At 35.7% G+C, this 16,901-nt stretch overlaps 2 protein-coding genes across 3 annotated transcripts in view; one reads left to right on the top strand and one right to left on the bottom strand.

Annotated features, from left to right (window-relative positions):
- rab30 (RAB30, member RAS oncogene family) overlaps positions 1-7,653 on the top strand; it is a 63,307-nt gene extending 55,654 nt beyond the window's left edge. The window contains exon 5 of the mRNA XM_039744294.1: positions 4,890-7,653. Coding sequence (XP_039600228.1) covers positions 4,890-5,140 — 251 coding nt within the window. The 3' untranslated portion in view covers positions 5,141-7,653. The remainder of the gene's footprint in view (positions 1-4,889) is intronic.
- A 220-nt stretch (positions 7,654-7,873) lies between these two features.
- Positions 7,874-16,901, bottom strand: part of ddias (DNA damage-induced apoptosis suppressor) — a 31,299-nt gene continuing 22,271 nt past the window's right edge. For both annotated transcript variants that reach the window (XM_039744295.1, XM_039744296.1), the window contains one exon: positions 7,874-12,176. In XM_039744295.1, the coding sequence (XP_039600229.1) occupies positions 10,188-12,176 (1,989 nt within the window). In that variant the 3' untranslated portion in view covers positions 7,874-10,187. The remainder of the gene's footprint in view (positions 12,177-16,901) is intronic.

A 16,901-nucleotide genomic window follows, 5' to 3' on the forward strand; every position in this document is an offset into this window, starting at 1 on the left:
TGTTTAGAATTGTGTTCAGAAATAGATGTTTGAAAAGTAAAAATTTTTGTTAGCATGTTGTGAGGATTTTTTCCCAGGTGGAGCTGTACAAATACTAAACTGTTAGTGTGCAAACAATTGCAAAATAAGTCCACAAATACATATGTACATTAATGTGAAATATTTGTAACACTGTATCTTCACAAATAGATTTTAATATTGATTCTGATGCATGTACATCAAGTAACCACTGTATGTTATTTAACTTACAGTTTTAAAAGCAAACTATATTTGTGTTTTTAACGTAGGCTGTTAGGAGTCAATGGGTAGCACAGGTAAAGAAGCAGTTCTCCAAAACGTATCACGTTATTGATTTTTGTTTAATATAATGTAAAGCTATTTTTTATTACTTTCCTTACATGTTATATTGTACATTATACAGTATATTTACATAATACATGTACTGTATACAGTATAAGAAAACTATTGTGAGGGGGTTTCAAGTTGCACATTTAACCACTTTTGAATTGATGTCTGTGTGTGCATGTGTTTGTATGTGTTAAGATGGACATCCGTGGAAGCCACAACTGAATTGTTTGGTTCAAATGAATATTGTCATGGTTATTACTGTTACTAAATGTTAGCAGCATATTAATTTTGAGCAAAGGATAATGATTTTGTACTCTTCATTTTTTCCAGCAAGTTTGATTCTTCCATTTCATTCTGTATAATAAAAATAATTTAACATGCATAATTGATATTTAATAAAAATAAGCCTTATTTAAATGCAGTTTCAGAAGAGAGACTCACTACATTCTGTGTAACTTTCCATCCATCCATTTTCCAACCCGCTGAATCCGAACACAGGGTCACAGGGGTCTGCTGGAGCCAATCCCAGCCAACACAGGGCACAAGGCAGGAACCAATCCAGGGCAGGGTGCCAACGCACCGCAGGACACACACAAACACACTCACACACCAAGCACACACTAGGGTCAATTTAGAGTCTGTGTAACTAGATAGATCTTTATTAGTGATGAGCGAACATTGCAGAGTTTGCTTCGCCGCTAGTTCCCCAAAATCACAGGAATGTTTTCTATATTCGCTGAACTTGGTGAACTGCATTAAAGTCAAAGGGGAAGGACTAACTGAACAAGATTTGACTGGATTATAATGGTGAAGTTGTCTTTAAAGTGTCCTCGAGGGCTAGGGAAATGTATGCCAATTATACTGGACAGATTATGGTGACCAAAAAGTTGACCTGAGCTGTGTGGCAGCAGTGCCGTACTGCATCACCATGCCTCTGTGAGATCCAAGAAGAAAGAATGCAGTCAGAGACACGCAATCATTTATTTCATCAAAATAAAGTGGACTTGCTGAAATCATAGTCAAAATTCAGAAAAAATATGTAGGTCTTTTGAAAGGAGAAAATTCAAAATAGCGGTCCAAGATTGAAACCGCTGGGTCATTCTGTTTTTTGAAGTCGCACTGAAGGCTCTGTAAACTGTCTATGCTGATGCTTTGCACTTTTTATTCCATCAAAAGGATAGAAATAAATCTTTAGTTATTATTATTATTACTTCATATAGTCTCCTCTGCTTTGGGGGTGGGCGTCAGGTTCCTTCAAGGTTTGTGTTCACTCTCGCCCTGCCACTTGGCTAACTTTTATTTATGTATATGGCACATCCTCCTTCTCTTATATTGACGTGGAACTCGAAAAACGACCTACACATTTGTCTACAAGCACAGATAACTTGTCCAACAGAGTGTGTAATGCAAATGATTAGCATTATATACATGGGGGACAATCCCATTAATGTTGGCTCCAGAGGACGTGCACTGGCCTTTGGTATTAAACAAAAAAAGGCCAAATTATCAGTAAATAATTTGACAAACAAAAGTGAACACAAATGCAGCAAATTTGCTGCAAATAACGCTTTGGTGAAATTTGCTGATCAACACTAATCTTTGTTTGTCCTTGGGAAATTTGGCTTTTTACAGAAGCTCTTTAAATAAATACATACACAGATAAATAAATACACACACACACACACACAAAGTGTGGTCTGAAGACACACCAGAATGACTAAAAAGGAAAGAAATGAAAAAAGAAATAAAATGATTTAAAAAGAAGTAAATTGAATGCTGAAAAGATATACACTTTACAGTACATGTGAAACTGTGTGAAAATATGTTGGAGCTTCCATGATTTATCTCATATTATTCAAGACTGGACAAAGGAAAACTTTTACAACAGCAAAAGACACATTTAGAAAATAAAAGCCTCCTTAGTCTACACAACACAGAATTGTAAACAGAGAGAATCAGACAGCCCAAACCACTTCTTCTAATTATTTTATATATTTAGCTCTAATGCATCTGTGCAGGATTAGTTCCCACCTACCATAAATGTTGTTGGGATGGGATAAGGCCTACCTGCCTTATAATAAATGGGTAATCATAGAAGGGTATATAATGTTCTGTACATATGGAACAACTGCAGGATTATTCTTAACTGTATAGAGGTGGCACAATTCATCAGTGGTTAGGACTGCTGCCTGTGCTCAAATCCCATGCCTGATCACTGTCTTTGTGAATTTGCATGTTATCACCACATTTGCATGGGTTTTCCATTAATTCCATTAAATAGTGCCGCTGCACAACCAGTTGTAACTTTTTCAGGGTGTTTCTTTTTAATAAAGTCAAGTGTTAGACAAGTCTCATTAAATAGTGCCGCTGCACGATCAGTTGCAACTTTCTCAGGGTTTCTTTTCAATAAGATCAAGTGTTAGGCACATGTCATTAAATAACGCCACTGCACGACCAGTTAAAACTTTTTCAGAGTGTTTCTCTTCTTTAAAGTTCGAAACTTTTTCCCACATTGCAAACACTTCCTTTATCTCACTTGAAGAGGTAACCTCCTCCGCCTCTGGCTTCTCTGTGATACCAATCTCCTGCAGAACCTCCGTATGTTGCTGCGTCTGTAGTTCCGTCAACTCCTCCATCATCAATTCCTCGGAATGTGTGGCGACAAGCTCTTTGATGGCTCGTATTTCAAATTTTGGCTCGTAACACAAGGCAAAAAATCGACCTAGTGACGGCTCGTATCTCAAAAAACTTGTATGTCGGGGCACTCGTATCTCAAGGTACCACTATAAAGTTTTCATATTCATTTGAACCCTTTCCACTATCCAAATCTCATTCATTTTTTTGTTTTAATGACTTTCTTTTTTACTGTTGTCTGTGAGTTAAATTATTGTTTGGTTTTGGTTAATTGATTTCATTTTTCCAAGTATACTGCGCCTGAGCCTTACCCTTACTATTCCTTTGGTTTGGCCCCTAACAGACATCATTGCTGTTGTGTCTATAGTAGTAGTAGTAACTGAAAAAATATTTATAAATTGGAACTGAAAGTAAAACGCAGTCTAAATCAAGTAAAGGTTTGTAACCAACAATCAGTCCTATCTTTTACCAAAGCCTAATTAAAAAACAAAAGGAAAGAAAATGTTTGTGAAAAATCTACATTTTGGAAAGTCATAAACAAACATAAAGCAAAGCATACCACACAAAGTATTTTTAATCAATCACAGATAATCAAGAAGTGCATGACCTGTGATCTTTATACCCTGTTTTCAGTAACATCACAGGTTGTGACTTCTGGCAATGTGACTAAGAACCATCCACAAGTCCAACATGGTGGCACCCACAAGAAACACAATTATGTCACAATAAGACATTAAAAAAGTCTTTAAACACATTTCAAATACATTTTAAAGAGCAGAATCATATTCAGCACATATCAAAACCCTTATAGCAAAAAAGAAATTCCAAATAAAGTTTTTAAGGATAGTGATTTTGAGGCTGCCAGTTTCTCTGTTACATACTTGATGTGCAAAAGACAAAAGTCAGCAATATGAAAAAAATGAAGGTGTTTTATACTTTATACCTTTAATACTAACTTTCAAATTATATATCTATTAGAAAAAAAATCTTGGAAGGAGACGAGACGTGAGACACTTTAACGTCCCGTGAGACAAGGCAGTGAGACAAAAGGACAGCTGCTGTATAAGCTTTTAAATGTTTGAAGTGCTGCGTGACATGCAGATCACACAGCACAGTGTATCACCGTTTAAGAGGGGGTTTCAGAGGAGCGACCACATCTCCTTAGCATGCGTTCAGCTCCCTTCTTCACAACACGAGCAGCAGAGACACAAAGTGGCTGGCACATAACGTGCCCCTTTAGGGGGTGGCCGAGCAAAGCGAGCAGGTGGCAAAGCTCCCTAGTACATTTCTGTCAAAGACTGTACAAATCCAAGGGATGAGACATAAACCTCATAACAGGAGAAATCCGACTGTTGACCACAAACTTCCATCCTATCTCAATTGTATTGATTGTGAGGTGTGCAAATAATGTTTTATATCATAAAATGGTAACTGTACACAGAGAATGTACAACACTGGCAGAGCCAAATGTTTTTATATGTACAGCTGTCCTAGTGTCTAATATTCATCCCTTTTGAGGTTTATTATGCTTGTTAGATCAATACACAATACAATAACATATGGTGATATGAATTATTACACCTGTGAGTCATCATTTAGTTGGTTTTGCTGCATTTCCCAGTTTTTTTAAATGTTGCATATGCATGGGTCAGAGTTGCTGTAAATATACACACCAAGTTTTCTTTCATAAATCCCAAACTTTTGTGTGGAAATCACAGAGTTTGAGTCTGAATACATAATTCTGAACACAGGTTTAAAAATAATGCTAAGAGTGCAGGACATGTGAAATTAGTGGGACAAGAAATCTGATACACATTTATAATTCTGTAGCATTACCTGCAATTTTACCTACTTTAGCAAAAATGACATAATTGTTTTTAAAGCAATGATTACCTTTTTTTAAACAGGAAACAAGATTGATCTGGCTGAGAAAAGAGAAGTTTCCAGACAGAAGGCTGAAGAATTTGCAGAAACTCAAAGCATGCACTACTTGGAGACCTCTGCCAAAGAGTCCGACAACGTTGAAAAACTTTTTCTGGACTTAGCCTGTGAGTTAATCAGTGAAGCAAAACAAAACATGCTACTCAATAATGTAGCATCTCCTTTACCAGGAGAGGGAAAGACTATCAGCTATTTGAACTGCTGCAGTTTTAATTAAAGCTATGGACTCCCTAGGAGTAGCACACTTTCCTCATCACAAGAAGCTTATTTCTCTTTGAAGTTTGAAAAAGGAGAATAGTTCATGCTTCTGTTCATCCACTCAGCCTTGAGGACTGTTGGAAGTTGTGTGTGGGTGTGTTTTGTTTTGTTTTAAACCTTTTTACCCAGGAAATCACTGTGGCTTACAAAGGGAAAATGGAACGGTTACTGAGGTATCTTTCATGATGAGAATTAAGATACACTTTTATGTATGTTGTCATAGTAAGCATCTAAGCTGTCAAACACACCGAAATACTGTTTTACCGGTATATAACGGTTTGTTTAAAAAATATTTTCTTACTTTTACAAAATCCTTTGTGATTTTCAAGAGCTTTCCAACTTCATGTTGTGAAAGGTGTGAAGAGAGTGATTGTAGAAATCAGTAACAAAAGAAACGTTCCTTCATTTTATATTGTCAGCAATGCTTGCTCAAAAAATAAAACTGACACACACTACAGATTAAATAATGAACACAATCTGTTGTGAATACACTGTGTATTTTTAAACAAACCAAATTTTTTCTTGGGGTTTCAAAGCTAGTAAATGGCTAAATGACTTGAATCCTAGAGACAAGAAATCTTTTGAAATTTGTTACAAATTAATTACCTATTCCAAACAGTTTTGTACAGTGAACTTACTAGTGTTGTTGGGTTGTCTAAGATGGCCTTTCTGGTTACGTTTACTTTGCCCTTTGTAAAGCTCTTCACCATTATATGGCAAATTCTGCATGACTCAGCACACTGTAAACAAAATGACACAAAGTAGGACTTTTCTGTCATGGACAGCAGCCATCTTTCACTGATATTAATTCTCCTTTATGTTTCACAATAGCAAAACAGATTATAACATTGGTATGTTACATTCTGGTTTACAGCCAAGTTTACTGAAATTACATTTTGGCACTAGTTCAATATGTTTTTGAGTGTGCTAATTTTTAATATTTAAACACATGTTAAAGGAAATTATATGAAACAATGATTGCTTAAATAATATGTAGTCTGTATGTAAAGTTTAAACAAAAATCTTATGTGGCTAATTTTTTCAGGAAAAATATATCCATGTTAAAACACAATAATACATATGTGAGCACTATAAATAAGGGTTTTAATTTCATAGTATGAGAATTTTCAGATATCGCCTTTAACTCTATTTGATGCAATAACACAACAGAAGCGGTTTTGAAATATCAGTGTTGTATGTATCTACTTATTTGTTTGTAATTTGTTTTATCCTAAATATAATTTTATAGGCAGTATTTTTTTGTTCTACGGTTTACCATAACTCTGGCAATTGTATTACAAGCCATATTCTTGCTGCTTTATCATTCTTTTTGAAAACTGTGTTATGGATATAATTACTGAATTACCTCTTCAGTGTGTAACATTTCATTTCCTTTCTATATCATTTTGCTGTAAAAAAAATAGAAATGTAATTATGGTATTTTGTTTTTGTCATAGAGCTGTACTTGCTTTAGGACACAGTACATACATTTACTGTTCTCAGTTTTAGGAAGAACTGCATTTAAGCACCGAAGGAGACTTTCTTGTTTGTTCAGAATTTCATTATCATTGCTCATTTTATTTACATTATGGGCTGCTTTCCAAATCTTTGTACATCAATTGATTCAATTGGATTATAATCATATTCACTGGTATAGGCTTATGGAAGATGTATAGCGTGCTAGTGCATCTGTTTGAAGTGAATAAAAACAATGTCTTGCTGAAAGTGAATTATCAAGTACAATACATTTGATAAACAGCAAAAAACAATTCTTAAACTAATACATTTGTAAATGGGTCCATATTTGCTATTGTAATTTGTATGTTTTGCTGTTAGATAATTTTATTCACAAACTATTTGTATTCATTTTTGTAGTTTACAATGAGGCCATTTAAGTCATATTACATTTAATAATAAGCTGTATTACAAATACCAAGATCCATGTTAATAGTAAGTTGCATCCCAACATTTAAAATTGTTCTAAATTAGATTGAAAATCAGTCATAATTGTTAATTTTTCTTTGAATATTACACTTTTTAAACAATTTAAAACGTGGAAGCATTTTAATTTGTCAGGTTGAATGCTTGGCTAATGTAAAGAATTCTGGTCCACGGACTTTCTTACTCAGTATACTAAAAACTAGGTGTAGACCAGTCAAAATGTTACATACTTTAAAGATTCACTACACTGACCAGATAAATTTTCAGACTGAAAGAAGAGAGGCAGTTTTACTAATTGTATATTTCCAGTATACGACAATGTGAATATTTCTTTGTTAATTATACTTGGACATTTTACGTCGATTATGAAGGAATAGCTTAGTAAAACAGTGACCAGAATGTATTTTCTCTCTTGGGAAATAAGACTGAATGTACAATTTTAATATTTTTGTGTCTTTTTTGTATTTGCCGACAGTTTTACTAAATATTAAAAATGCTTACACTGTGTATGAATAAATGTGATAAATAACAGTGGCTCTTCATATTATTTTCTTGTGCTATGAACAGAAAATGTGTAAAAATGAATGTGGAATTAAGAGTTCCTGGTTCGGGTTTAGTAATAAGTGTAATTTATGGACTTGGAAACAATAAAGAACAAATATCTTACATCAGAACTGGAAGAAATATTTGGTTGAATACCAAAACAAGGGACAATTTTTTTTTTTAATGTAAATTATTTATTGGCTTCAATTCCAGCTATGCAGAACAGATCCACATTAGAATCTATTAAGACTTTTAGACTTTAATATAAATTAATTTTCAATTAATTTATTAAGAGTAAGTATTTTATAAACATATGGTAATATTGCTCTTTTTTTGTATACAGTACCCCCAAAACATTGTTAGGTTTTTTGGAAATGCTATGTGTGTATATGTGTGTGAGAACAGCCTTCTAGCACTGGCTCCAGCCTTACACACAGTGATGCTGGGATAGGCTCTGACCATTCTAGTAGATTAGGCAGTTTTGAGAAGGTTATATATACTACAGATAATATGCAATAATAATTTGCATGCAACTTTGTATAATCTCTATACAAATACCTTAACGAGCTTCTCATACAAGACACACATCTTTACTTACAGTAGTTAAGCTCAGATATTAACATTAATAGACATTTGTAGTGACTGGAAGAGCAGCTTGGCTTAGCTACAGCTCACAAGTTGTGTGTGCTCAAGCCAAAAGATAAAGATTGAGTGCAGTGCCTGCTGAGTGGTGGACAAACTTGAGTTCACTGGACCTTGTTGAAGGAACCAGCCTTTTTGGATCTGAAATATTACCTCATTGCCTGGGAGAAAGCCAGATCTCATGTATTAGCAAGCATTTTTTTTTTTATTAATAAAGCAAATTTAAAAATGACATTGTGTTAACCAAACTGCCGTGCATATAAAACGTGAGGAAAAGAAAAACAAAGTTACAAACCATATCATCATTAGCACAGACAAAAAAGCAAAAGTATGAAAAAGATGCATCTAGATAGATTTGAAAGCTAATAAAAAAGGTGTGTTTTGAGTCTAGATTATAAAAACCATAATATAAGGAGCAGGTTCAATATTGAGAAGTAACCGGTTCCACAATCTTGGGGCAGCTACTTGCATTTTAACTAGGATCAAGGCACATTTAATAATAGCTGACTTGATGACCTGGTGGATGACTGGGGGCAGAGCAAGTCAACAATATAAGAAGGGGCCAAACCATTAAAGGCATCAAAAAACAAAAAGTAGCAGTTTAGAATGAATCCTAAAACCGGAGTGATGTGACTTCTTTTCTTAGTGCCAGTCAATCATCTTAATATAAATAAATACTGCATAAATGATTGGATTGTTTTCTCTACATCATTTATAGAATGACATCTCTTTCTCTAGATTGATTTGTAGAAACCAATTTGTCCATGCTCTTCACAACAGCAAATCAATAAATGGAACATCAGTTGTCTCCTGTAAAATGTATCAATATCTAAAAGGGGTTTATTCAAATGTCGATGGTCACCATTTTGCCATAAAATTAGTTGTGGGAAGCAGTGAGTGCCTTTCAAAATTATTTACATGGCAGTGAATGAAAAAGCAATGCTTTGCCCTTGATTGGTGGAACTGATCCTAATATGGTGGACATGGTTCTTCCCGAATAGAGGGGATAACAACGACCTCTGGTGAAGCAGTTTAATGCAAATGGAGAAGAGATCATGAAGTTACAAATGTTAATGTGGCGGCGGCAGCAGCAGCACTGTAAGCATATGCGCTAGGCAGTATAGGTGAATAGAGTGCAATTCCTCAATCTAACAAAACATTTACAGTTTGTGTTTGACAGTATCCATTTTCATACTCTTCCACATCAGGAGACATGGAAGGTAACAGAACATTCTTGTAGGTAAAATGCTTCTATGCTGGGGTCGCGTTTGGTGATAGGGGTGTGAGTTAGACAGTACAGGATGATCGACTACATTTTATTGAAATGGTAGATATAGCAGGCCCCGTTTGGGACAATCAGGATTTACTTTTCTTAGATATCCCTGTAGTGCCTAGGAATCCCACCAAAGCTAGCTTTCTCAGCTCAGCCTGTTACCACAGTAATCTGCACTATATAAACACCAAAAAGGAGAAGTCCTTATGAAATAAATTAGGAAATGCTTTTATCATAATTTTCCACTTTGTTTCAGATATACAATATACAAATAGGTAATTGAAATACAAATTTGCAGTTAATTTATATAAACATAAATGTACAACTGTTAAGCTTTATACAACTGTATTAACCAGACTGATTTTTCTTTAGTTTAACAAGCAGAAACAAAGTTAATCTTTTCATACCTCAAAATACCTTATTAATTCAGTTAAAACATAGGCTCAAGATTCCATTACATCTTTTAAGTATAGCTCTTCTTGATACTAATGTCAGAATAATTATGTTAAAATAGCATAAACAATTATAAAGACAACTTTCACTGTTATGTGATATAATAATGTTAATTTTCTAAATTTTAATAAACAGCAAGAAATAATTTCTGTCTTTAGGTGAATGGTGTCTTTGAGCTTTCACCAAAAAGATCTTCAGACACGTATCCAGAAGTATTCTGCCGATTATGTTTATCATTGTTATGTAAAGTAACGGTAGAATTATCATTGTATGTGATGACAGAACTGTCAGCTCTTTTGCCATATCTTTTAAGTTGTTTTTTGCACAATTCATTACTTTTCACTTTGTCACCCCTGAAACTTTCAGAATTATCAAATGTCTGTGAATGTCTGGTTAAAAAAGAATTCATCAAGTTTTTCTTTTTCTGAAGTTTTTTTTTACTTTTCCAGTGAAAATTTTGTTTCACGGGGAGATATTTGAGAGTTTTCCTTTTATGTGGGCGATTTCCAAGCTTGAGTTGAGAACTTGCAAATGACAGGTGAACGATGGAATTTCTTTTAGAACTGGCATGCTTTAGAACAGGAGTTGACTGTGAACAAGGAACAAAATTTTGCCAGTCACACAAATCTGGATCAGAGTCACAACTTTCTTTGTCAATTTCCTGATGAAACATATCTTTAACAGTGGTGGGTAGTGTCTGAAGAAAATTAAAATTAAGCCTTACATCATTTTTAACAGCTAAAGCATTTTCATTGACAAACAAAGAACGGTTTTCTGGTTTTAAATCTGTTGACTCTGTCAACTTCACTTCTTCATCTTTAATGCATGCACTGTCCACACTACTAAAAAGATCAGCTGAAGCATTGTACAGATTATCTAAGTTATTATAAATGACCTGTGGTGTCTGGCATTTGTTTATAAAACATACCCCATTGATTGTGCAGTCAGAAACACTTCCATCATTATAGTTCTTAGAGCTATTAAATGTGGGTAGCTGCTTCTTTAAAAAGGGTATCTTCATTTCATTTACATGCTTGACGGTGCTCAATATTTTAACACTGCTGCTGCCTTTTTGTTTGTCTCCAGTTGATACATAATTTTCTTTGCTTGTGCCACTGAAAGGATTGGTGACTGGTTGTTGAAAAGATTTAACATTACCACAGTTAGTCATATTCTGGAATGTGCATCTTTTTGTAATATGATCACTTGTAGGGACTGTATTTCTAATATCCACAAATTCATTAATGTTTTTAACTTCAGTACTCTCATTTGATATCTTGTCATTCTTTTTAAATTCATTCATAAACTCGATGTTTTCTGAGAAAGAGAGATTTCGCCATTTCCACAAAGTATTATCATTTTTTTTTCTTTTAATCTTTATAATATCTTGAGCATCATCCAAATCACATTCTTTGTTTTTTTCAGTAGCTTCATGATATCTTTCCAATGTACTTGATTTAAAACAAGGTGATTGTCTGAAAGCCAGCCTCTCTTTGTTGAGAGAGTTCTCCTGTCCAAAGCTGTCCCTTAAAAAAGGCAATTTTTCCTCAGCAAAACAAGCAGAAGTTCTTTCACACACGCTGAAAACGTTTTTCTTTTTTCTTTGGCAGTCTTCATCTACCACTTGCAAACCAGAGGAACACCATGAATCAAGGCAGCACCTTGTGTGGTTGCATTTGTATTTTTGTAGGCTAGAATTTACCTGCGGTGATTTCTTATCCCAGAGTGAACAATTTATAATAGTACCATCCATCTTCATTTTGCAATGACATTCTAATGAAGAAGTGATAATTTCATGTGCCTGCTGTAAAGGTCCTTCAGATTGACTCAAATGACTGCATGCTTCCTGTGACTCTCCACATATTGTCAAATAGCTTCCTAAGCTGTTAAATGAGTTGCAACTGTCTATTTCTGATGTATGTGAGCAAGTTCCTGGGAGTTGTGAATCACTGATAAAATGGCCAACATTAAATGATTGCAGGAGCTCCTTAAAATAGCTCATTACAGTGCAGCCAAATAAAGAAGTGTTTGGCACAGAAAAATAATAAGCAATAAGCTGCCTATTATATCCATGTCTGTTGAACAAAGTCTGTGAAGTGGTTTCTGAATTTAAAGGGTCTGCCTTGGTTTGACTTGGGGACAACTGCAAAAAGAAAAACATTATGTATTAAATTTGAACTTTATATGACAATGACAGATGTTAAAATATACTTCTAGCAGATTATGTAGATATTTCCTTAACTCTTTTACTCGCATTATTCTTTTAAAACCAAAGTGCTAAACTTATCTGAATTTCACAAATATTAAATTCAATTTGAAAATCACAATTCACTACAACTTCACCCATGAAGAACAATGCTGAAGTTCTTAATATGGGTAGTCCAGTAACACAACCTAATATAAATATCAACCTAGAAAATAGGATGGCAACAATTTCATTAATTCCCTGAAACTTTAACAATTTGTCCTGAGGTAAAGGCGGTAGGAACAGTCACAACTGAGTTTTTACATAAATAAAAAAAAAAATGCAGTATTAAATCGTTTTTGAAATATGCTTTAAAAGGGCTCATTTTTAAATAATTCTTACATTCCGCCTCATAGTACTAATGTCAGGTGATCTCTTAATAACAGTAACAGAAACAAATAGAACTATCTTTAGCAGTTGCTGGGAGGCAAGTCTACAACAAACAGAATAAATGTTAATTTTCTACAGTACTTTTGGTTAAAAAGGAGAAATTCCAGATGCAAGTTCTGATTTAAAATAAACATATACTGTATTAGGGTGTCATCAATATAAAAATGAAAATTAAAAGTAAACAATTTAATCAAGAGACTAAGAAACAACATACCACATTTTAACTATTGATATCATTTATTCAGAATGTCAAAGATACCCAAAGAACTGAATATTTTCCACCGGTGAAACACAGAATAGTCCAAAACATCAAACACTTTACTTTGGACAAGTAGTCATGGAAAAAAAAAATGATCTCCAATTATACAATAGCTGTGTGGCTGCTAAAATGTTTATAAAATGTGGACTAAATTTTAATGACAGTCATACTCATGTGAATATTTATAAATTTGCAAGAAAACCTAACTTCTCCAAAGCTTTACATAAAAGGTGTCTGCTTGAGAACTACTGAGACTATCCCACTAAATAGGGGTGTATTAATTATGTTTGTTAAAGTAAAACATTAGGCAACTGACTCAAAAATACAAGCAGCCAGAAACTTTTCAACTTCTGCAAATGACACTTCTGGAAAACTGATTTTGATCTTCTCAAACCTTAATCATAGCCAAAAGAATTGGCCAGATACCTATGCCCAACAAACTACCACTAAATGCATTTAATCTTGTCTTGAAGAAAATATATATGTATATTTATATATACACACACACACTAGACTTTATATATACAGTATCACACACATATGCATGGTACATATATTTACACTCCAAAACAAAGCTCTTATTCACTTTGGCTTAGAAAATCTAAATAGTATCAGAAGTATTTTTTAATGCCCACGAAAAGAACCAGGCTTACGCTAAGTTGAAACTATCCCTACAAAATTGCTACAGGATTTACAAAATTGTAAATGGACAGTATGTAAAGTGGCTGTGTATGAATGTTTTTATTGCTGTCCTTTGGTCTTCATTTTATGCAATTCAGTTGTAGTTTACCTTATAAGCAGGAATGTGCAAATAAAATCACCTATGTCTTAATAGATATGATGTCAACTTGAACAGAGACCATACTAACATCATGGTGGATAACTAACCTTTTAAATTATACACTGAAGATAACAGGGAAGTTGATAAGACCTGCTGAAAAATAGTTTAACTGCATTCTCATTTTAAAAGTAGAAGAATGTCTTTAAATATGACTTTACAACTGGCAAGGAAATTAACAGGCGGTCTTCATGGATTGCTAGAGCTTTATTTTGCATGCCTGAAATAATAAGTGTGAAGAAAAAAAAAGATTTATATAATTTTATAAGGAGGTGTACAGCAGTACTGTGGTGGGCTGGCACCCTGCCTGGGGTTTGTTTCCTGCCTTGTGCCCTGTGTTGGCTGGGATTGGCTCCATCAGACCACCGTGACCCTGTAGTTAGGATATAGCGGGTTGGATAATGGATGGATGGATGTACAGCAGTATTCATATGTTGTATTAATCTATGAATTGACAAAAAAAATTATAAAACAGATTCTGGATAACTATGTGAATGATATGTTTCAAAGCAAGGTAAGTATGTCATAAAATATTCCTAGATAGGTCAGCTGCTTGAAGGTAGACGAAAATGAAAGTATTTTGAATTGAACATAAATAGATGGGTAAACAGGAAGCAGCTACTAGACTTGCTGACTTGAAACTCAGAAATTCAAATAAAGTCACATTTGTCAGAGAAATAAGTGAATCTGTAAAGTGGATTTAGAAAAATGATTAGATGATTTTGAAATGCAACCTAAAATAACTACATTTCCCTTGCTACTACCACTTTCCCGGGAATTAAAAAAAAAAATTAAATAATGTACATATATAGGGTGAGCCAAAAAAGAAGTACCACATTTCAAGTGTTTATTCTACAAAAACACTACAAGATAAAATAAATTTCATTACAACACAAGAAAGGGTATACAAAATAGATTTTTGTCACTATTTTAAAAATTATGTCTTCAAGGTGGTGATACACTCTTCGAGACGATTTCTGAACGCTTGCATGACTTGTTCGGCCATTTCAAATGAAACGGCGGCGATCAGTATCCTTGAGGACTTTAATGTTTTGAGGTCGGTGTGTGTATCCTTTGACTTGAATTAGTCCCACAAGAAGAAATTGCACAGAGCATGATGTTGCGAATGTGAAGGCCACTTAACATCGCTGCACAGGGAGATCAGCGTCCCCAGATACACCTGCAAAACTCAGTGCTGTTGCTCCATCCCGTTGAAACCAGGCATCCACCACATCCATTTCTTCCAGTTGGGGCTGCAAACAGTTCTCTACCTTTTCAATGTAATGTTCTGAAGTAACAGTGACTGTTGCTCCCTCCTCTTTAAAAAAGTGCCAAATGCCAAAATCTGCAATGGCGCACCAAACTGTAACACGCTCACTGTGCAGGGGTCTCTGATGAAGTTCATGAGGGTTGGTTTCGGCCCAATAGCGAAAGTTTTGCTTATTTTTCGCAACCATTCAAATGGAAATGTGCCCTGTCGCTGCACATGACAATGGCATCTCAATGAACGTTCTGAAGAATGTTCGCGCACAACTCTCTACTGTTCTCCCAGTCTCTCCCCATGAGTTCCTCCGCTACCATCATTTTGTATGGATGGAAATTAAGGTCCTCATGCAAAATTCTCTTTAAAGACGTGTTGGAAACTAGGGAATCCAATCTGATTACTGGGAGCCTGGGATTCCCAGACATTTTTCATTCCCGAATTCCCGGGAATGAAACTGCTGGAATTCCTGGCTGAACAGGAACGGCCAAGCTCGCATATATAGCGTGTAAAAATCGATCAAGAAATAACAGAGTTATAGTTGAAAATAATTAAGTGGGACAGTTTTTTGGCCCATGGTGAAGTGTGTTGCTCATTAATTCAATCAACAACAGACCAGCAACAGTCAGTCTCCCGGCTCCCACTAAGACTGAGCACAGTGGATTGGGAGGTGTCTGCACTCTGCAGCTCACGAATGCTGGGATGGGGCAGAGTTCATTGACGTCTGTGGCACGTGCCGTTGACAGTACAGGCTGATGTCTTCGTCAGACAACAGCTTTCAACAGCAACTTGAAATTGCAATGCGTCAGTCTGTGCATTAGCTGTGCAAAGAAATTTGCCATCACAGAATGATGACAAGAAACTGGATGCATCAGTAAAAGCTGAAATGGCTGTGTTTCAGTGCAACGGCAAGCGCGGGCGTTGTTCAGAACAAGTGTATCAGTATCTGATGACTGTGCCGCCTACTTCAGTGGAGACAGAGTGTGCTTTCTCAGCGGCTGGCGTACTCTGCACGAAGGTGCACTCTCGACAACCGCACGCTCAACACGATGCGTAATAAGAGTGTAGAAAGCACAACTAACTAGATACATCTATACTAATAAAAGGCAAAGCCCTCACTGACTGACTGACTGACTCACTCACTACTAATTCTCCAACTTCCCGCGTCGGTAGAAGGCTGAAATTTGGCAGGCTCATTCCTTACAGCTTACTTACAAAAGTTGGGCAGGTTTCATTTCGAAATTCTACGCGTAACGGTCATAACTGGAACCTACTTATGTACATATATACCGGCCATAGCCTGCAGCTCGGTCGCTGTGTGAGGCGGACTTCCGTCCCTCGTCACGCCTCCCACGTAATTAAGTGTCTGCCCATATAAGGCCGTTCGTCAGTGGCAATCCAATAGAAACACTCTGCTGCTAAATATTCAGACAAAGATTAGATGGTCTGGGTGGTGTTTGGCACAAACTCTGCGAAACTGCGAGAGAAACTTTTAAGTGTCGGGTCTTAGCTAACATGAAATAAAGCCGTGGACATCGCGAAATTGCACGGGATAGCACAAGCACAGCTGAGAAGCTTCAATGAGTGTACTCCGAGCGGCTCACGTGAACTGACTTTGCAGGACTGGGAAAGGTAAACCCGTGCATGCAGTGTGTGATGTCTCAGACACACTACTTCTCCGCTGCGAAGCGCAGGTATCTGAGCTGACAATAAATAAAGCCGTGGACATCGCAAGATCGCACGGGATAGCACAAGCACAGCTGAGAAGCTTCTATGCATGTGCTCTGAGTGGCTCACGTGAACTGACTTTGCAGGACTGGGAAAGGTAAACCCGTGCATGCAGTGTGTGATGTCTCCGACACACTACTTCTCCGC

This window comes from Polypterus senegalus, chromosome 2 (genome assembly GCF_016835505.1).
Source record: "Polypterus senegalus isolate Bchr_013 chromosome 2, ASM1683550v1, whole genome shotgun sequence".
Taxonomy (NCBI): Eukaryota; Metazoa; Chordata; class Cladistia; order Polypteriformes; family Polypteridae; genus Polypterus; species Polypterus senegalus.